Source organism: Chiloscyllium plagiosum, unplaced genomic scaffold (assembly GCF_037043375.1).
Source record: "Chiloscyllium plagiosum isolate Xiang-an unplaced genomic scaffold, Cpla_swu_hap1 HiC_scaffold_7, whole genome shotgun sequence".
Classification (NCBI taxonomy): Eukaryota; Metazoa; Chordata; class Chondrichthyes; order Orectolobiformes; family Hemiscylliidae; genus Chiloscyllium; species Chiloscyllium plagiosum.
In genome coordinates, this window is record NW_028270145.1 from 103062309 (window position 1) to 103085769 (window position 23461).

Here is a 23461-nt window from a genome sequence, read left to right on the forward strand (position 1 = left end):
AAGCATATGGTTTGAGAATTGGCATTGAACATGCCAGTTAACTCCACCAATGATAGTTATTTGAAGCCGAGAGGGATGATTTCAAAGAGGTGAAGTTATGAAGGGACCAGACAGGAGCACTGGAAACAGACTCTTTCAAGTGATTGACAAGTCAAGAATCAACAGGCAGATGTGATTAAATGTAAGATTCAGAACAGAGAGGTTTCCTTCCACACAAACATTAATGCAGCACTGAGTTCATGAGTGAAGTGTAGTGATTGTAGATGGCTTTTGGCATGGATGGCAGGAATTGGGGGTGGTCACTCTGATTTTCATTGAGGCAGAAGCCTAGGGGATGTGTCTGTTGATCTATTAATGGCCCCAGGGCAGGGATATCATGGTGACAGTAGGGAATCACAGGATGGAGGTGAAACCAAGAGAATCACGCCACCTTCAGGCATGATGTGACATTCATGGCTCTGACTCCCACCTCTTAATAATTTTAAAATCTGTCCCATGGGCTCAGTGTAGTGTCCCTACCCCGACCCAGGAGGCCTGCGTTCAAGTCCCACCTGCTCCAGAGGTGTTTAATAATATCTCTGAACAGGTTGATTAGAAATATAGGTTAAATAAAAAAGGAATAGCGTTCTCATAGCGCAGTGATAGTGCACCTGCCCTGGACCAGGAGGCCCAGATTCAAGCCCAACCAGTTCCAGAGGCATAATTCTGAACAGGTTATATTAAAAAAATAGAATCTGCCCCATCTTTAAGTTAGCCTCGGTAGATGGAGAGTCAGGGAATGGTCATGAAATGTGAGTGTTACCAAAATGAAATGGCTTTGTTTTGTCAAGAGTTCCACATTTTAAACTCACATAAAACAATTTCCAAGTTACTGATGTTCATCTCAACAACGGCTGCCCACACCCTACATGGGCAATCTTATAAAAGTGTGTACCCTCCTGTTCCTCACAAGAGGTTGGCAATTTCAGAAGCAGAGCTGAAAGACTCACACCCCAGGCTCTCATTAATGTTGTTCTTTGGTTATCTGCCCCTGTGCAGAGTCAGATAATCCCATTGAAATACAGTCTCATGTTAACATTTAGGAATGGCTTAGGAGAAGGAAACACAAGAATAGATATTTTCTCAGCACCCTGTTCAGAGGTGTCCTGTGGAACATGTGGGACTAGAACCCAGGGTCTGCTGGCTCAAAGGGTAGGACAGTATCATGGTACCACAGTGGCTCACCTGGGAGCACAAGAATATGGAACAAGACGGGTCCATGAAATTGAGACTTTTGGTTCTGTAGAAGACAAAGACTGACACTTAATGCCTGGGCTGACAGGTTATCATTCCTTCATCTGGCATTCATGTGGCTCCATCCCACACAAGCTCACAGTCTGCGTGAGCGATTTGTATCAACCTTGCCAGCAATGCTCATATCTCAAGAATAAATTCAAGTAATAATGAATGATTACTCGAGTGAATGAGAAAGTGGTGCTCAAAACTTACAGAACCCATATCTTGGTCAGGTTAAATCGATAACAGAAAAATCCTTTCAAGGAGCATAATTGGTAATAGAGTCATAGAGATGTACAACACGAAAACAAACCCTTCTGCCCAACTCATCCATGCTGACTAGATATCCCAAATTAATCTAGACCCATTTGCCAACACATGGCCCATGTCCCTCTAAGCCCTTCCTATTCATATACCCATCCAAATGCCTCTGAAAATGTTGTATTTGTACCAGCCTCCACCACTTCCTCCAGCAACTCATTCCATACACACAGCACCCTCTGCATGAAAAGGTTGCCCCTTAGGTCCCTTTTAAACCTTCCCCCTCTCACCTTAAACCCAGGACCTTTAGTTTTGAATCCATTATCCTGCGGAAAAGACCTTGACTATTCAACCAATTCATGATGTTATAAACTTCTAGAAGGTCACCCCTCAGCCTGTGACACTCCAGGGAAAATAGCCACTTTTAGAATAAGTTTGGGAGGTAATGGAAATGAAAGAAGTCGATGTCCTTTCACTTTACCTTGTGAAAAGAAGCCTTGCACGATGAGAAAGACAATTTCCAGTTGAATAGAATTTATGTTCCATGTTGAGATATTGGAAAACATTGCCATCCAGCTGAATGATGCTCATGTCGTTGTGTTCCCTGTGGATTTTTGCAGCGCCAGTGGAAGTTCTCTTCTCACTCGATGTGGGGAACGGCCCTTTTGCAGTTGCAGTGGACTCACCCTCACCGTTGAATGACAATCAGTGGCATTACGTCGAGGCAGAGCGGAATATCAAAGCAGCATCACTCCGAGTAGATCACCTACCACGAGTGGCTCAGGAGGCTCCAGCCGATGGACACATTCATTTACAGCTCAACAGCCAGCTGTTTGTAGGTAGGAGCTCACTGTTCTGCAGAAAAAAAAGTCTATTAATCTGTCGTCAGTGCTTTGACTGATTATCCCTTTCACTTTCTCTCTCAATTGACTGCCTACATTAATAGCGCACAAACCAGGAGAAGTCCACAATACAAACATTCCATTCCCTGGTACATTTTTGCTCCCTGTCAAAGCAACTGACATTTTGTGAGTGAGGCATGTCAAAGCTTACAATTGTCTTGTGAGAACACCTACCTATTAAAAGCATTTGGTTATTTATAAAGCACATGATTAAGAGAAAATATTGCCAATGGTAATTCTATCAATCTTACATTGACACACTGGGCAAATGGTCTTTGTTGCTTGCAATAGGTAAGGTAAGAAATGATAGAATTATGGAATGGGTATTCAGTGCTTTTTCACTACATAGCTTTATGTTCTGCTCGTTTTAGTATGAAGCCTGCAGGTTGCTTAGTGCAACGTTTTTGAAGTGCATGCTAATATATCCAGAGTGCCCATTTTGAGCTAGTAATGTGCTCAGCTTTCCAAGGAAAAGAAAAATGTTTCCATAACTACTAGGATTCATGGTACATTTGTACAGTCTGATCAAAACTCTTGGTATTAGGCACCCATGTGAACAAAGTGAATGCTATGTGGAAGCCACTCCCTTAAATCTGTAATGCTGAAGGAATATTTAACTTATTTCTTTATTACTGTCTGTCACTCACGGTTTCTATGAGCCACATTACCACTTCAGGAGAAAGTAAGCTAATGAAAATCATTGAGGCATTACTGTTGTGGCATATGGGCTCCTACATGAATTACACACCTTTATAAACTTGAATATGTGTTATTCAGGTATTAGTCCTGTTGCTCATTAATGTGCAGCTGGTCTGTGGGCACAGTGATTGAATTAGATGCTGTGATATTTGATAACTATGACAGTTGATGGATTGCTCGATTTTAAGTCAATTTGTTATTTCCCTGTTGTTTGGATGGCCATGAGAAAGTCAAAGAATGGCTGCAGGGGGAACCAGACTATCCCACAATTAACCCCTTCAGCAGATAAGCAGGAAGTGGTGAGCACTTTTGACAAGTCTCTGCTACTGACAGGGCTTTTTAGAGGAACAAAATTCCTGGCAACTTCAAGGAATGGATCAGGAACCCAGGTTATAAATTTATAAAATCCTTATAGTGTTGAAGCAGGGCATTCGGCCCATTGAGTCTCTACCGACCCTCCAAAAAGCAGCCCACTCAGATGCACCCCATACCCTATCCCTATAACCCTTCAATTCCCAGGGCTAATCCATCTAGTCAACACACCCCTGGACACGATGGATAGTCAGTGAAAGATTTAAAAAGCAATGGGGGCCCTTCAAAAACCGGTATTCCTGAGAGTTTCGAGCATGTGTGTCCAGAGTGTGTTGAGAAATTTTAGCATACAGTTTGTTCCATTATTTTATTTGGGTTCACCTGAATATGTCACACTGTTAGAACAAATAGCTAAAAAAGACTGTGGGAGATGTCCATGTAGCCTCTTGGGTCTAATTCACCATTCAATAAGATCATGGCTGATCTTTCGACCCCAATTATTCTCCTGTCAGATCACCATATGCCTTGATTTCTCTGGAGTCCAAAAACCTATCGATCTCTGCCTTGAATTTACTGAATGAGTGAACAGCAGCAACTCTCTGCCGTAGAGAGTCGAAAGCCTCTGAGTGAAGAAATTTCTCCTCACCTCTCTCTGAAATGATCGATCCTTTAGCCTAGAAGAAGGTCCCCACTTCTATACTCTCCAGCCAGAGGAAGAAGTGGACTAGACATTGCCATTCCAATAAATTGCACTGAGCCTGTTTTATAAATAAAGGGCAGGTCAGGAGTCTACACACTGCTTTCCCTACAACACCAGCTCCATTGCAAAACTGGAGACCTTCCAGTTGGGCTGGTGTTGGGCTGGTGTTGTAGTTCATACCAGAGTTGGCTTGAGCCATGTGAGACCCATGATTTAGAATGAGGAATTATGTGAAATTTATATCCAAAAGTGTTTCCAAGTTCACATTTTACAATGAAATGGTGTTCCATCTGCTATATATGTTTATATTGATACTGTGAATGAGAATATAACCCTGAGCCTTGATTTGTATTACAGTTTCAGCTCAAGCATCTGTATGTTTCATGATTTGGAGGTGCCGGTGTTGGATTGGGATGTACAAAGTTAAAAATCACACAACACCAGGTTATAGTCCAACAGGTTTATTTGGAAGCACTAGCTTTCGGAGTGCTGCTCCTTCACCAGGTGGTTGTGAAGTATCTTCTATCTTCTATGTAAGAGGCTCCTGACAAAGATAATGACATAGTGAATGAAGGGGCATATGGCTACATCAACAGCTAATGCTACACCTTATCACAGTATCTACCAGGAAATCTGCTGTCATGGTATCACACCAACATTTCTCAGACCATCCTCACACATTATTATTGGTCAGAGTATTGAGTATGCAATTGGCAAGGTTTTGTTGCAACTGTGGTTAGGCCACATTTGGAATATTACATGCAATTCTAGTCTCCCACTTATTGGAAAGATGTTGTGAACCTTGAAAGTGTTCAGAAAAGATTTACAAGGATGCCAGGGTTGGAGGATCTGAACTATAGAGACAGGCTGAATAGGCCGGGGCTGTTTTCCCTGGAACGTCGGAGGCTGAAGAGTGACCTTATAGAGGTTTATAAAATCATGAGGAGCATGGATGGGATTAATAGACAAGATCTTTTCTCTGGGGCGGGGGAGTTGACAACTATATTTAAGGTTTAAGGTGAGGGGGAAAAATTTAAAAGAGACCTAAGGGGCAACGTTTTCACGCAGAGGGTGGTGGAGGCGGGCATAATTATAACATTTAAAAGGCATCTGGGTGGGTATATGAATAGGAAGAGTTTAGAGGGATATGGGCCAACTGCTGGCAAATGGGACTAGATTAATTCAGGATATCTGGTCAGCATGGATGAGTTGCACCGAAGGCTCTGTTTACGTGCTGGAGAGCTCTATGACTTTATGACATCTACTCTGGTTGATCTGCAACCACTCTGTGACATGCAATATCCAACAATGCTAATGTCAACCCCCCTTTCTGCTGCTTCCACCTTGCCCTCCAGAAGATTAAGATGAGGAAGAATTTTGTGAGCGTTCTTGTGTAAATTTAAGACTGATGGATTTTTGATCAATAAGGAAATCAAAGGTTATGGGGGATGGATAGGAAAGTGGATATGAGGAGTGTTGGATGAGCCCTGATCTTACTGAATGATGGAACAGGTTGCAGGGGATGAACAGTCTACTCTATTCCTATTTCTTATTGCATTATGAGGGGGAGTGCCAAGGAGGGGGACAGAATATGCGAGGAATTTCAGGTGAGGGATATGGTGAATAGAATGAAGTAAGTGGAGTGCTGAGCAGATTGCCAGAACTGGAAAGTGGGAGAAGTGATTCAAAAGAATACTAAGTAAGGAATAAGGAAAAATAAGACTTTTGGATCAGTTAAGATAGGTCAGGAACATAGAACACTCATGTTGAATGTTTACTTATGAGAAAATGGCACAAAGGCTTTGTCAGTATTCACACTGGAAAAAGAAAATATTGTTGAGGAGAATACTGAGATACAGGCAACGAGACGAGACAGGATTGTGGTTCACAAGGAGGAGGTGTTAGCAATTCTGGGAAGTGTGAAAATAGATAAGTCCCCTGGGCTGGATGGGATTTATCCTAGGATTCTCTAGGAAACCAGGGAGGAGATTGTTTCCCATTGCTTCCAATATTGTGGTGACCAGATCTGCACGCAATACTCTAAGTGCGGCAGGATTTGGCTTTGATCTTCATATCATCATTGTCTACAGGAGTAGTGCCAGAAGACTGAGGGTTAGCAAATATTGTCCTCTTGTTCAAGAAAGGGAGTAGAGGCAAAACCCTGATAGTTATGGACCAGTGAGCTTTACTTCAATTGTGGGCAAAGTGTTGGAAAAGATTATAAGAGATAGGATTTATAATCATTCAGAGAGGGATAAGTTGATTAGGGATAGTCAACATAGTTTTGTGAAGGGTCGGTCATGCCTCACAAACCTTATTGAGTTCTTTGAGAAGGTGACCAAACAAGTAGATGAGGGTAAAATGGTTGATGTGGTGTATAAGGATTTCAGTAAGGCGTTTGATAAGGTTCCCCATGGTAGGCTATTGCACAAAATATTGAGGCATTGGATTGAGGGTGACCTAGTGGTTTGGATCAGATATTGGCTAGCTTGAAAGAAGACAGGGTGGTGGTTGCTGGGAAATGTTCATCCTCTAGTTCAGTTACTAGTGGTGTACTGCAAGGATCTGTTTTGGGGCCACCGCTGTTTGTCATTTTTATAAACAACCTGGATGAGCTTGTAGACAGATGGGTTAGTAAATTTGCGGATGACACTAAGTTCGGTGGAATTGTGGATAGTAGTGAAGGATGTTGCAAGTCACAAAGGGAGATAGTTAACCTGCAGAGCTGGGCTGAGAGGGACCAAATGGAGTTTAATGCAGAAAAATTTGAGGTGATTCACTTTGGAAGGAGCAACAGAAGTAAACAGTACTGGACTAATGGTAAGATTCTTGATCGTGTAGATGAGCAGAGAGAACTCAATGTCCATGTACATAGATCCCTGAAAGTTGCCACCCAGGTTGATAGGGTTGTTAAGAAGGCTTTTCTTGGTAGAGGAATTGATTTTCGGAGCCACAAAGTCATGCTGCAGCTGTACAAAACTCTGGTGTGGCTGCTGCGTGCAGTTCTGGTCACTGCATTATCGGAAGGATGTGGAAGCTTTGGAAAGGGTGCAGAGGAGATTTACTTGGATGTTGCCTGGTATGGAGGGAATGTCTTATAAGGAAAGGCTGAGGGACTTGAGGCTGTTTTTGTTCAAGAGAAGAAGGTTGAGAGGTGACTTAATTGAGACATATAAGATAATCAGAGGGTTACATAGGGTGGACAGTGAGAGCCTTTTTCCTCAGATGGTGATGACTAGCCTGAGGGGACATAGATTTAAATTGAGGAGTAATAGATACAGGTCAGATGTCAGGTAATTTCTTTACTCAGAGAGTAGTAGGTGTGTGAAACACATGTAACAGTAGCCAACTCGCCAACTTTAAGGGCATTTAAATGGTCATTGGATAGGCATATGGATGAAAATGAAATAATGTGGGTTAGATAGGCTTCAGATTGGTTCCACAGTTTGGTGCATCATCAAGGTCTGCGCTGTAATGTTCTATGTTCTAAAATGATTTTCATTTTACATATTTTCTTTTGGGAACATACTATAAGTAAAAAAATGAGGGATAGCTGTGATATGTTTTAGAAGCAAGACAAGGGTCAATAGTTGCAACTTCAATCACTTCAAGGAAGAGATTGCCCTTGGTGTGCAACACACAGATCATTACAAATCGTTACACAAGTAAACAAACCCTTAAAAATTCAAGGATTCATTGATTTGTTCCAAGTGGCATAAAACACAATGGTATAAAGAATGTTAAAGAAGATTATAATATGGTTACAACTCAGAGGTGTTGTGGACTGGAAATAAGCACAAATATGGTAATTTGTGACAAATGAGAACATTTGATGAAATCACTGAATTGTCTAATTAACATTGAAAGAATATACACTTTTTTTTTCTCTCATGAATAGGGACATGATTATTTATTCTAACCAGGCTGTTCCTTAACAATGGCAACAAAGAAACTTGAATGCTGACTTATGGCTGTCTTACTTAAACTCTACCCCATTTTAAAACTCTGACAGACGCACAAAGAGCCAAGACATGTCACAAGGATTATCAGTGTGTACAGGAGAAAAGTGATCAGGAGAGCAATATTCAGGCATTAGTCCACATGACAGATGTCAATGAGATTTATCTTCTTGAACCTTTCTTTCAACTCCTTTCTTGGCTAATGGCACAACTTGTGGATATACCAGTTTTCAATCTTATTCACTGGTTGAAAATCCACCCATTCAGCGTTTATAAAGTTGGTTTACTCCTCCATTCATCGAATCCCTACAGTGTGAAAGCAGACCATTTGGTCCGTTGAGTCCACGTGACCCTTTGAAGAGCATCTCCCCAGACACCCCCCCCCCCCAACCCTATCCCTGTAACTCTGCACTTTCCATGGCTAACCCACCCTAACCTGCACATCCTTGGACTGTGGGATGAAACTGGAGCACCTGGAGGAAAACCACGCAGACATAAGGGAAATGTGCAAACTCCACACAGACAGTCGCCCAAAGGTAGAATCAATCATGGGTCCCTGACGCTATGAGGCAGCAGTGCTAACCAATGAGTCACTGTGCCACTCAATATTACTTTCCCCACAGTATTTGCAGAGTGAGATAGCATTGATGGCTACATAGAATTTTCTTTTATGTCTCCAAACAACAAAAGGGCCGCAGCGAAAGAGTGAGAGGGAGAGAGATGGACATGGATATTTTCTGTTTAGGGACACACACCAAAGATGCTGGTAACTTCCCTAATCAATCAAGTGGCTGTTACTGTGTTGAGCCCTGCTGAGCTCATAATTGGTCCTGATTGAAAAACCAATCAAAAAACCTGACTCTGGGGAAAGCTGCCCTGAAAACACAGACAGTGCCAATCTGTCTGGAATTCACTGCTTGAATTGGCAATATTGTAGATAAATTCACAACATGTTCTAATATCTCCATTTTCAAATTGTAAACATCATGCTAAATTGCCCATAGTGCTAGGTGCATTAGTCAGAGGGAAAGGGGTCTGGGTGGGTTACTCTTCGGAGGGTCGGTGTGGGCTGGTTGGGCTGAAGGGCCTGTTTCCGCACTGTAGGGAATCTAATCTAATCTAATATTTTACTGCTTCCTTGGTTCAAAGCAGTGACCTCCCTTTTTATTTGACATTCCAAAAATAAAGAGAATAAACATGATGTGAGTGTTACAGTATAATGATGACTTTACTCAGGGGAGCTGATGAACCAGTGGTATTACCACAAGACTATGTATCCAGAAACTCAGCTAATGTTCTGGGGTACTGGGTTTGATTCTCACCACAGCACATTGTGGAAACTGAATTCAATAAACAATGGCTGGAATTAGGAATCTACTGATGACCATGAAACCATTGTGAATTTTGGAAAAATCTAATTTGGCTCACTAACATTCTTCAGAGAAGGAAATCTGCCGTCCTCAACCTCATCCCTACCAATCTGTCAGCTACAGATGCATCTGTCCATGACATTATCAGTAAGAGCAACCACTGCACAGTCCTTGTGGAGATAAAGTCCTGTCTTCACATTGAGAATAACCTCCATCCTGCTGTGTGTCTGTATCACCATACTAAATGGGATGAACTTCGAACAGATCTAGCAATTCAAGACTGTGCATCCATGGCACGCTGCAGACCATCAATAGCAACAGAATTGTACTCCAGCACAACCTGTAATCTCATGGCCTGAAATATCCCCCACTCAACTATTACCATCAAGCCAGTGGGTCAACTGTGGTTCAATGGAGAGTGCATGAGGGCATGCCAGGAACAGTACCAGACATATCTGAAAATAAGGTTTCAACCTGGTGAAGCTACCAAACAGGACTACTTGCATGCTAAGCAACATAAGCAGCAAGTGGTAGACTGAGCTAAGCTGCTACAACCAACAGATCAGATCTAAGCTTTGCAGTCCTGCCACATCCGGTCATGAATGGTGGTGAATGATTAAACAACTCACTGGAGGAAGAGTCTCCAGAAATATCCCCATCCTCCATGAGGGAAGAGCCCAACACATCAATGCAAAAGATAAGGCTGAAGCATTCGCAAGAATCTTCAGCCAGAAGTGCTGAGAGGATAATCCTCCAATGCTGCCCAGCATCTCAGATTCCAGCCTTCAGCCAATTCGATTCACTCCGTGTGATATCAAGAAATGTTTGGAGGCATTGGACACTGCAAAGGCTACATGCCCTGACAATAGGAGCTCCAGCAAAACTGGAATCAATGGATATCAGGGGCAAACCCTCTGCTGGCTCAAGCCATACTTGGTACATAGAAAGATGGTCGTGATTGTTGAAGGTCAGTCATCTCAGCTTCAGGACATTTCTGCAGAAGTTCCTCAGTTAGCGTCCTAAGCCCAACCATCTTCAGCTGCTTCATTAATGACCTTCCCTCCATCATAAGGTCAGAAGTGGGGATGTTCAATGATGATCGCATTATGTTCAGCATCATTTGCAACTCCTCAGTTACTGAAGTAATTCATGTTCAAATATAACAACATCTTGATAATATCCAGGCTTGGGCTGACAAATGGCAAGTGACATTCACGCTACACAAATGCCAGGCAATGACCATCACCAATCTGAAACAATCAAACTACCATCCCTTGATTTTCAGTTGTGTTGGCATCACTGAATCCCCCACTATCAACATCCTTACAGTTACCATTGACCAAAAACTCAACTGGACTCATCACATAAACACAGTGACTGCGGGAGGCTAGGAATACTGTTGTGAGTAACTCACCTCCTGACTCCCCAAAGTCTGTCCATCATCTGCAAGGCACATACCAGGACTGTGATGTAATACTCCCCACTTGCCTGATGGGTACAGCTCCAACAAAACTCAAGAAGCTTGACGCTATCCAGGACAAAGCAGCCCAGCTGATTAACACCACTTCCACAAGCATCCACTCTTTCCACTGATACTCAGTAGCAGCAGTTTGAATTGCCTACAAGTTCTGCAGAAATATGCCAAAGATCGTTTGACAATAGCCATAGGTGTTAACAAGTTTTGAGAAGATTTGTAGCTCAGTTTGAGGTTTTGGATGTAAGTTTGCTTGCTGAGCTCAGCAAGCAAGCTTACATCCTGAATCTTTTGACAATATCTTCCAAAACCATGACTACTTTCATCTAGAAGGATAAGAGCAGCAGATATATGGGAACACCACCACTGCAAGTCCCCTCCAAGCCTCTGAACATCATGATCTTGTTGGGTCAGAATCCTGGAATTCCCACCGTGGGGGAATTGTGAGTCTACCTACAGCAGGTGGACTGCAGCGGTTCAAGAGGCAGCTCATCACCACCTTCTCAAGGGCAACTAGGGATGAATAATAAATGCTGGTCCAGCCAGCAACACCCACTTACCATGAACAAATAAGAAAAATCACTTTGGAATGAATTCATTGGGTTGAAAAGCACTTTGGGGCATTCCATTGTAATGAAAGGTAATATCAAAATGCAAAATGTTATATTCCTTTGCTAATTTGCTGTTGGAGTTTTCTGCATTGTTCCAGAATCACTGTCGTGTTATCAATGATAAAGGGTTAATGATGCAAAGAGAAATCCAAGACACTGACATTTCTTGGGCCTGAGAGGCATACTAAGGTAGATATTTAGGACTAGAAGACCATAAGACAGAGGAACAGAAGCAGACCATTCAGCCCATCAAGTCTGCTCCACCATTCAATGAGGTCATGACTGATTTGATAATCCTCAGCTCCATTCTCCTGTCTTTTCCCCAGAATTCTGGATTCGCTTACTGATTAAGTAGCTGACTAAACCAGCTTTGAATATACTTAATCACCCAGTCTTCACAGCCATCTGTGGTAAATAATTCCAGTGATTCACTTTCCTCCTCATTTCTGTCTGAAATGTGCGACACCTTATTTTGAGATTATGCCCTCTGGTTATAGACACCCACAAGAGGGGAACCAACCTTTTTGCATCTGCTCCATCAAATCCTCGAAGAATTTTGCCTGCACCCTATTCTTCTAGACTGGGAAGGGCGAATGCAAAAAGGACAATGATATTTGTGTTGTGCTTTTTGTAGCCACCAAACCTCTTAAAGTGCTTTGCAGTCAATGAAGAGCTTTTGAAGTGTAATCACTGAAGTCATGTCAGTTATGTGCTTCCTCAGACAACAGTGTGATCACGACCAGGTACCCTGGGGAGGATAACGCAAATCCTCTTCTTTAAAACACCGCTATGTCAGCTTTTACATTGACTTGGACTCAGTTTAACGTTTCATCCAAAAAGCAGCACTTCCTACAATGCAGAACTGCCCCTTTGCCCTGAGACACTCATCTGAGACCTGAACAAAGTACAGTGTTTGCCGTTAGAGGCAGGAACAGTGCTAACTGAGTCACAGCCGATATCCCTCAATTGATGCTAAATGATCACGAGAGAACACAAATGTAGGATTGTCACCCAATGGAAAGGTTTCTCCTCTCCAGCTTTTCATCTCTGCCCTGAGCTGTGGCTGAGCAGACTTCACAAATACTTTTCGTGAGGAATTAGTTTCAATAGATTGTAGAAAAGAACTGTCAAAGGAAATGCAGAGCAAGCAGGAATGGAACTAGATCAAATAGAGTAAGATGACATGTAGGTTTGAAGGCCCAAATTGCTTGCTTCTCTGACCTGCGGTTCTCCAAAAGATAGGGAGACTTCTTACATAATAAGACAAGCAAGCACAGTTAATGGATTTAATAGGCTGCGAACAACCTTTTTCAAACTGAAAGGAGATGCAGTGGCATTGGATGGCACGATAAAATTGTCTCAATCATGTATTGAAAAGGCATTAGAAAGCCACAAGGGAACTAAAACAGCTCAATTAGACAGCATAAATTTTTAATCTGGAAGTTAAATGGCTGACTGGCCCTCTGACATCCAGTCCTCTTTGCAAAGTGCATTTTATTTGAGCTTATTCCTTCTAATCCTCTCAGACATTTGGCAATGCCATTACTAAACTTCTAACAATGAATTGTGTGTCAGTCGGGGGCCATGTCGACTCTCCTATGATTTTACTTTGTCCATGCTGGAAAGGTATCAACCGTATACTTGGTGTTTCTTGCAAAGAGGCCCAAGTTGACACCAACGTCTCTGCATTGCTAAAATTCCTGACTCAATGGGCCATGGACAGGGTGAATCGCCAAGGTATTTTTCCTAGGGTGGGGCAGTGAGGACATAGGTTTAAGGTGAGAGGGGAAAGATTTAAAAGGGACCTCGTAGAGGGTGGTGTGTGTATGGAATGAGCTGCCAGAGGAAGTGGTGGAGGCTGGTACAATTGCAACATTTAAAAGGCATCTGGATGAATATATGAATAGGAAGGGTTTAGATGGATATGGGACAAATGTTGGAAAATGGGAGTAAATTAATTTAGGATATCTGGTCAGCATGGATGAGTTGGTCTGAAAGGTCTGCTTCCATGCTTCTATGACTCTATGGGGTGTACAAAGCAGAATTGCCAACATTCCTACACCACTGGTTGAATTTGCTTCCTGTTTTTCTAAACTGCCCATGACACACATGGAAGACTTAAAAGTAAAAGAAACTTTGCTTGACCCTTTTAGCTCAGGTATCCTTGTGAAGAACTTGTGTTTCATCTCCTTCCAGTCTATTTTAAAGTGATCATATTTTCTCATTCCTGTAAGGCAGGTTTATTCGATAAAATGCATTACTTTGTTTCCCCTGACTGTTATTCCACAATCACATATTTTGTCACAGAATGCACTTGCTGAAGGCTGTATATGTGCACATTTACATTTGGTTTGTTGCTGACACATACGGTTTGCTTTTGACTTTCAAACTCTTCAAGTGAACAGTTTTGCCATTTTAACACATGGCTGCTTCTGCATCAACGTAAAATTGTTTTGGATAATTCTTGATGCAAAAGGGAAAAATGAGAGTTGCCCTTAGGTTGATGCATTTTGAAGATAGCACACAACATCTCTCTTAAAGACTCCTGGAGACAGTCTCAATACCTCGAAGATTTCGTGCTGGGAATAGCAGATCGAAAGCTAATTTGAAAACATTTTCCAATTTAAATACTGAACCTTTTTAAAGTGAAACAAGTCGAGAAAGAGAGGTTTGTATCTGCACGGTGTCTTTTAGACTTTAGGATGTCCAAAACAATCTCATGGGGGTTTAGATGAGAGTGGTGCTGGAAAAGCACAGCAGGTCAGGCAGCATCTGAGGAGCAGGAAAATCGATGTTTCGGGCAAAAGCCCTTAATCAGAAATAGACAATAGGTGCAGGAGTAGGCCATTCCGCCCTTCGAGCCTGCACTGCCGTTCATCATGATCATGGCTGATCATTCCTAATCAGTATCCTGTTCCTGCCTTATCTCCATAACCCTTGATTCCACTATCTTTGAGAGCTCTATCCAACTCTTTCTTAAATGAATCCAGAGACTGGGCCTCCACTGCCCTCTGGGGCAGAGCATTCCACACAGCCACCACTCTCTGGGTGAAGAAGTTTCTCCTCATCTCTGTCCTAAATGGTCTACCCCGTATTTTTAAGCTGTGTCCTCTGGTTCAGCACTCACCCATCAGCGGAAACATGTTTCCTGCTGCCAGAGTGTCCAATCCTTTCATAATCTTATACGTCTCAATCAGATCCCCTCTCAGTCTTCTAAACTCAAGGGTATACAAGGGCTTCTGCCCGAAATGTCGATTTTCCTGCTCCTCGGATGCTGCCTGACCTGCTGTGCTTTTCCAGCACTACTCTCATCTAAACCCTGAAAGAATTTCATAGCTAACGAAAACTTCTAAGTTCAAGTTGTTGTCATGATGTAAGAAACATGGCTGTTGATTTATCCAAAACAAGAACATGTTGATGATCAGGTAATCTGCTGCAGTAATGATGGTTGGGATATATGTTATTGGTTAAGCAAATCAGTGAGAACTCCTTCTCTCCTCTTCAGAAAAGCTATATGGAGAAGGTAACAGGTCCTCAACTTGAGGTCTCATTCAAAACATGAAACCTCTGACCTCCTTAAGGGGAGCTTATAGTTTAGTAGTTTTATCACTAGACTACTAATCCAGGAGACACAGATAATGTTCTGGGGACCCAGGTTCAAATCTCACCACAGCAGATGGTGGAATTTGAATTAAATAAAAATCTGGAATTAAGATGACTTAAGATGACCGTGAATCCATTGTCGATTTCTGGGGAAAAACCCATTCGATTCACTAATGTCCTTTTGGAAAGGAAGCAGCTAATCTTACCTGGTCTAGCCTACATGTGACTTCAGACCTGCAGCATTCTAATTCACTTTTAACTGCCTTCTGGGCAATTAGGGATGGACAATAAATACTGGCCAGCTATACCCGCATCCTGTCAATGAATAATTTTTAAAAACTGAGCCAGTCTTTCATTTCTGCAGTGGGCTGTCAGCCTCATTTTTTGCTTTCAAGTCACGATCTGCAGTAACAGCTGTGTACAGTCTTGGTCTCTCTATTTAAGGAAGGATATAGCTGCATTAGAGACAGCACAGAGAACATTTACACAGTTGATTCCTGAGAGGAAGGGGTTGATTTACATGAAACGATTGGACTTGTGTCCTTTGCAGCTAAGATGAATGAGGTAATTTTCACAAAACTTAAAAGCTTCTGAGAGGATTTCACAGAGTGGATGCTGAAAGGATGACTCCCTTTCTAGTATGGACTAGAACAAGTGGCCAAGCTTACAAGCAAGGGTCCTGATTTTCCGATGACCAGATGATTGATGGGACTTGCCCCAGGGACCCGACGAAAGCAGACGCTGAGGGAATTGTGTGGGATAAATTTCATTGTGTAATTCCTCTCCACCTTGAGTCCTCTAAAAGTATCCGTTTAAATCAGATACTCCAGAGGGTCCCATTGCATTTCACTAAGTGATTACTCAGGAGACATTGCACCATTGAAAACCTATTCTTATTTCTCAGTAGCTACTAAACAGCTCACCTAGTTTATCGCATATAGCCCCCAATTTCTGGTCCCCAGAGCCTTCACACCCACCCAGACATTGACTCAACAACCCTCATCACCAGTCAGAAACCAAAAACCCCACACCTTCAACACGCAGAATGTGACAAGCTCCTTCCCCCCAGGACCCAATAGAGACCTCTCTCCCTCTCCCCATCCCCATGTCTTAAGATGGAGATGAGGGGAAATATTTTCAGATGGCTGTTAGTCTGTGGAGTGATCTCTCCTAGAGATCATTGGAGACTGATCATTGAATATATATAAGGCTGCGTTAGATTAGAAATATTGAAACATAAAAAAATCGAAGTAGGAGTAAGCCATTTGGCCCTTTGAGCCTGCTCCACCATTCAATTTTGATCATAATTGATCATCCACCTCAAGTGCACTGTTTCAACTTATGTCCCATACTCTTGGATTCCTTTACCCCCAAGAACCTTATCTATCCCCTTCTTGAACCATTTAGTGCTTTAGTCTCAACCACTTTCTATGAGAGAGAATTCCACAGGCTCACCAGTCTCCTCATGTCAATCCTAAATGGCCTATCCCATATCTTCAGACTGTGATTCCTGGTTCTGGATTGCCCAGTCCTTGGGAACATCCTTCCTCAATGTACTCTGTCTAGCTTTGTTTAGAATTTTGGTGGCTTCAATGAGATCCCCTCTCATACTTCTCAACTCCATTTAATATAGCTCTAATCGATCTCACCTTTTTTCATACATCAGCCCTGCCATTCCACAAACCTTTGCTGCACTCTCTTGGTAGTCAGAACATTCTTCCTCAAGTAAGAAGACCAAAACTGTGCACAGTACTCTAGGTTTTGTCTCATTAAGTTCCAATACAATGACAGCAAGACATCCTTACTCTTGTACTTGAATCCTCTCACTATGAAGACCAGCATACCGTTTGCCTTCTTCACCACCTGCTGTACTTGCACACTTACCTTCAGGACACCCAGGTCTTGTTGCACATCTGCCTTTCCCAATCTATCACCCTTCCAATAATAATCCACCTTCCTATTTTTGCTTCCAAAATAGCCTAACATATAACCGCAACCTGCAACCGCAACCGCAAGAAATGCAAAACTTGCGCCCACACCTCCCCCCTTACTTCCCTCCAAGGCCCCAAGGGATACTTCCATATCCACCACAAATTCACCTGCACCTCCACACACATAATTTGCTGCATCCGCTGCACCCGGTGTGGCCTCCTCTATATTGGGGATACAGGCCGCCTACTTGCGGAACGTTTCAGAGAACACCTCTGGGACACCCGGACCAACCAACCCAACCACCCCGTGGCTCAACACTTCAACTCCCCCTCCCACTCCACCAAGGATATGCAGGTCCTTGGACTCCTCCATCGCCAGACCATAGCAACACGACGGTTGGAAAAAGAGCGCCTCATCTTCCGCCTAGGAACCCTCCAACCACAAGGGATGAACTCAGATTTCTCCAGTTTCCTCATTTCCCCTCCCCCCACCTTGTCTCAGTCAAATCCCTCGAACCCAGCACCACCTTCCTAACCTGCAATCTTCTTCCTGACCTCTCCGCCCCCACCCCCACTCTGGCCTATCACCCTCACCTTGACCTCCTTCCACCTATCGCATTTCCAACGCCCCTCCCCCAAGTCCCTCCTCCCTATCTTTTATCTTAGCCTGCTGGACACACTTTCCTCATTCCTGAAGAAGGGCTCATGCCCGAAACGTCGATTCTCCTGCTCCTTGGATGCTGCCTGACCTGCTGCGCTTTTCCAGCAACACATTATCAGCTCTGATCTACAGCATCTGCAGTCCTCACTTTCTCCTGTGTATCAGTGAGGTCATCTCTCATTCTTCTGAACTGTAATGGGTATAAGCACATTTCCTCATATTTCCTCATAAGATAATCTGTCCATGCCCAGAATCAAGATAATGAATCTTCCCTAACTGCCTTCAAAGCCAGTATATCTCACCTTTGACAAGGAGGCCAAAACTGTTTACATACTTCTGTTTATACTAGTTTATAGAATGGTCCAACTAGCATCTTGTATAGTTTAGCAGGATATCAGTATTTTTATTCTCCATTCCCTTTGAAGTAAAAACTAACAATCCATTTGTCTTCCCTATTACTTGCTGAACAATGCATTAAATGTTTGTGATTTATGCACAAAGATTCCTAATCTCTCTGTGCTGCAGTTTACTGCTGTGTTTCTCCACTTAAGTAACATCCCTTTTTTCTTCCCGCCAAAGTGAATCAGCTCACACTATCCAACAATGTATTCCATCTGGACACTCACTTAACCTGTCCATGTATGTCTTCAGACACTTGACTTTCACAGTCACCTTTTGTCTTCTCACCTATTTTGTATCAAGCCCAAACCTGTCGACTGTACATTGAGTGTGTTGAGCCCCAAAGCCTTTCAGTTTGGCCGTTTTCACCTGAACTCAAGGATGTCCTTAATGCGGCATCTGCTCAGGACACTGTCTGGCACAAGTATCTGAATAGATAGCAGGGAGTGAACCCAAGCTGAATTGTAGGACATTGGTGAAGCCACTTTTGGAATACCATGTTCAATTCTGGTCTCCCAGATATAGGAAAGATAAAGAACAAAGAGAACAAAGAACAAAGAAAATTTACAGCCCAGGAACAGGCCCTTCAGCCCTCCAAGCCTGAGCCGATCCAAATGTACTGTCTAAACCTGTCGCTCAATTCCTAAGCATCTGTATCCCTCTGCTCCCCACCTACTCATGCAACTGTCTAGTAACATTTTAAATGAATCTATTGTACCTGCCTGTACCACCTTTGCTGGCAACACGTTCCAGACACCCACCACCCTCTGTGTGAAGTACTTGTCACGTGTACCCCCCTTAAACTTGCCACCTCTCACCTTGAAAGCATGACCTCTCATTTTTGAATCCTTCACCCTGTGAAAAAGCTTGTCTCTATCCACCGTGTCTGTACCCTTCATGATTTTGTAAACCTCAATCGGATCCTCCCTCAATCTCCTTTTTTCTAGTGAAAATAAACCTAACCTACTCAGCCTTTCTTCATAGCTCGCACATTCCATACCAGGCAACATCCTCGTAAACCTTCTCTGCACCCTCTTCAAAGCGTCCACATCCTTTTGGTAATGTGGCAACCAGAACTGTACACAGTATTCTAAATGCGGCCGAACCAACATCTTGTACAATTTTAACATGACTTGCCAGCTCTTATACTCAATACCCCGTCCAATGAAGGCAAGCATACTATATGCCTTCTTGACCACTCTATCCAGCTGTGCAGCAACCTTCAGGGTACAGTGGACCTGCACTCCCAGAGTCCCTTTAAAGATGTTGTGAAGCTTTAAGGGGTTCAGAAAATATTTACAAGGATGTTGCCAGGGTTGGAGGATTTGAGCTATAGGGACAGGTTGAAAAGGCTGGGGCTGTTTCCCTGGAGCATCGGAGGCTGAGGGGTGACTTGATAGAGGTTTACAAAATCATGAGGGGCATAGCCAATGTCTTTTCCCCAGATTAGGGGAGTCTGAAACCCGAGGACCTAGGTTTAAGGTGAGAGGAAAAAGATTTAAAAGGGACTTAAGGGGTAATATTTTCACACAGAGGGTGGTGTGTGTGTATGGAATGAGCTGCCAGGGGAAGTGATGGAGGCTGGTGCAATTACAGGATTTACAAGGCATCTGGATGGGTATATGAATAGGAAGGGTTTAGAGGGATATGGACATAGTGCTGGAAAATGGGACTAGATTAATTTAGGATATCTGGCTGGCATGGATGAGTTGGACCAAAGGGTCAGTTTCCGTGCTGTACATCTCTATGACTATATGACTTTAGGTCAAGGGGACAGTTGTGCTTCAGTCGCAATCATGCATGAGATCAAATAGTTGAACAGATGTCAGAGATCATGCCAGGCATCTACTAGCATCTGTTCTAGGAATTTGGGGAAAAGATCATTTTGCAGAGATTGCTCACACAGGAAAGCATTACTAGTCACCACTGATGAAGAATTCAGTATCTTTTTCTAATCCTTTCTCATCTCCAGAGTCTGGTTCCCCTCCATCAATGTTCTATTTGTCTCTATAATGACAGTGTTATCTTTTTTCATAATTTCTCTCTTCATCAGTATCAAAATATTTGTTCCCTTTCCATCTATCAATAAGAATAAATACAACAAGTAATTTCCATAAGATTATCATTCTAAGCACTGCAATTTTTATTAAGTTGATCATATCTTCTCATTACTTTTTGATGCATGGTCTGGTTAGGGGCATGAACTGAATTTGTAAAAGCAGCTGACACTGAGTGCATCTCTCATGAAACTAATTTCTATGTTAATTGAATCAGAAGAGTTTGGCTATGATGTTACTGGAAAATGCAGTTAAATCTGTAATAATGGTGGGAATGCTATATATTTTCATTAAAGAATTAACATCACTCATTTCCTGCTCACTCAGCAAATCACTGGTACTCAGTACTAAATGTTGGTTAATTAATTGATTGCTGTAATTCTTAGCATTGGTCGGCCTTAACAAATATGAACTTGACATTTTTATTTCATCTGCCTTAAAGCTAATGGGGCCTAGACACGCAATCAGGTCAGTGTGTTGCATTTTCCAAAGGAATATGCAATTGGTCAGGAATGTAATTTCAGCCAAATGTTCAGCTGTTCTAATATTAGCTTTACTGTGAAACCTTGCTAAACATTGCAAAATGTTTTGAAAGAAAACTCAATAGAGAATATGCTATGTAGTGGGTTTTCTCAGAAAATGAATCCTCAAGGTCTGAAATTAGAAAATGTTCCAACAATGTGGTTGATTTATCGGTGCCCACGATTCTTCATTAGGGACTGTTAAATATTGGTTTCATCTAAAGCCAAGACATACACTCCAAAGGTCATTTACTTCCCATTTTCTGACCAACGTTCAGCTCTCCTCAATTTTGAAAATATAATAGGAGTAAGTTTCATAAAACGTGCAAGCTTTTATGTTTACAGTCATGATATTATATAGCTAATGGGCAAAGTCTGTATGCCTGTCCACTAATCAAAACCCCTTGCAGGAATAGACAGCTGAAAAAGTGATCCTGGAATTTTTCTTTTACAAATTAACTCATGGGATGTTGGCATCACTGGCGAGACCAACATTTATTGCCCAAAGGGCACATTGTTGTGGGCCTGAGTCACATGTAGGCCAGACCAGGTAAGGATGTCACTTTCCTTCCCTGAAGGACATTAGTGAACCAGTTTATTTTTCCCAACAATCAATGATGGATTCAGGGCCATTATTAGACACTTAAATACAGATCTGGAAATGTGTTGCTGGAAAAGCACAGCAGGTCAGACAGCATCCAGGGAACAGGAGAATCGACGTTTCGGGCATAAGCCCTTCTTCAGGAATGAGGAAAGTGTGTCCAGCAGGCTAAGATAAAAGGTAGGGAGGAGGGACTTGGGGGAGGGGCGTTGGAAATGCGATAGGTGGAGGGAGGTCAAGGTGAGGGTGATAGGCCGGAGTGGGGTGGGGACGGAGAGGTCAGGAAGAAGATTGCAGGTTAGGAAGGCGGTGCTGAGTTCGAGGGATTTGACTGAGACAAGGTGGGGGGAGGGGAAATGAGGAAACTGGAGAAATCTGAGTTCAACCCTATTCTTCTCTGTTGAGCATTAGTAGGGCTCATGACTATCACAAACCATTTCCTCATCTTTTTTTTCTCTTGAAGGCCCAATGTCTAACTTCTCTCACTTGACATTTATTAGAAATCATGCCAGCCGCGACTGTTTGCTAAGTCATGACTAGGACGGACCCACAGTTGGCAGCATTACGCTGCCCACTATTTTGTGTGTGTGTGTGTTATTTCAAACTGGAAGTGGTCTAGTGTGGATGAGGATGGCGACTTTTCTGGTCTAACTGGAACAGCCTTGTAATTAGCAGTAGTTTATCACATTACTGAGGTTACATATTGATTACAGTACCACAACCTGCATTACTGCCAGAAATGTTGGCAGAAGTTTAATATCCTGGGGTCTGACTTCTTCCAGTGCTTACTATTCTTTGTTCATGTTCCTGCAACATCAACATAGTGAGTGGCACTTGCTGAATTCAAACAAGTATTAACTTTTGAGGCTCTTTCAGAGCTAAACACAAGGTGGAGATACACAAATAATGGCTGTCCTTCTGGTATATTGCTGAAGTGGTCATCATTCATATGCAAGCTGCAGTGGATGCTCCAACTCTCTCCAACTGTGGCAGTCACCATGGCCAAACTAAATGGCAGTGAGAGTTGGCATCTGACAATTCAACTTGGGATCCCTGTCTAATTCTGTTCCTTTATCACCCATGCACTAAGAACAATTCTTTTCCTTGCCTCAATGCTCCCTGAACTTGCTGAGACATATCTCTGAGTTTCACGATGGTCATTTCATTTGTGTCAATTTAAAACTATGGCTGAAGACACCAAACTGCCTTTTATTATGTAACTAAGTTAAAATAAAATCACAACACCGTAGATGCTGTAAACTTGAACTTGAGAAAGTGTTAGAAACACAGCAAGTCTGGCAGCATCTGTGGAGAGATAAACAAAGTTAATGCTTCAAGTCCAGTGTGAATCATTTTCAGAACTGAAAATGGACTGGAAAATGGAGTTTTAATGTCTTTGTTTTTGCCCAGTGCCCTTACAATCTGTTCCACTTGATCTTCCTCCCTCTCTGTCTGCACTTTAAGATCTGACTCAGTGAACAAGCTTTTGGACACCTTGTGTATGAATCAGCATGTGTTTTGCACACTTGAAATTCCTTGAAGATACAGTGTCAATAAACCATGGATACAATGGGGAGGTGACAGTCGAGTGGCATTATTGCTAGGCTATTAATTCAGAAACCCAGATAATGTCCTAGGGACCTGAGTCAAATCCTGTCATGGCAGATGGCGGAGTTTGAATTCCAAGTTTTAAAAGCACATCTGTATTTAAGTGGAGAAAGTGAGGTCTGCAGATGCTGGAGATCAGAGCTGGAAATGTGTTGCTGGAAAAGCGCAGCAGGTCAGACAGCATCCAGAGAACAGGAGAATCGACATTTCGGGCATAAGCCCTTCTTCAGGAATGAGGAAAGTGTGCCCAGCAGGCTAAGATAAAAGGTAGGGAGGAGGGACTTGGGGGAGGGGCGTTGGAAATGCGATAGGTGGAGGGAGGTCAAGGTGAGGGTGATAGGCCGGAGTGGGGTGGGGACGGAGAGGTCAGGAAGAAGATTGCAGGTTAGGAAGGCGGTGCTGAGTTCGAGGGATTTGACTGAGACAAGGTGGGGGGAGGGGAAATGAGGAAACTGGAGAAATCTGAGTTCAACCCTTGTGGTTGGAGGGTTCCTAGGCGGAAGATGAGGCGCTTTTT

At 42.8% G+C, this 23461-nt stretch overlaps 1 protein-coding gene across 3 annotated transcripts in view; it reads left to right on the forward strand.

The window, feature by feature from the left end:
* The window catches only part of LOC122551780 (contactin-associated protein-like 5), a 1290980-nt gene that overhangs the window by 1063630 nt on the left and 203889 nt on the right, over positions 1–23461 (forward strand). For all 3 annotated transcript variants that reach the window (XM_043694243.2, XM_087989330.1, XM_043694244.2), the window contains one exon: positions 2157–2375. In XM_043694243.2, coding sequence (XP_043550178.2) covers positions 2157–2375 — 219 coding nt within the window. The remainder of the gene's footprint in view (positions 1–2156; positions 2376–23461) is intronic.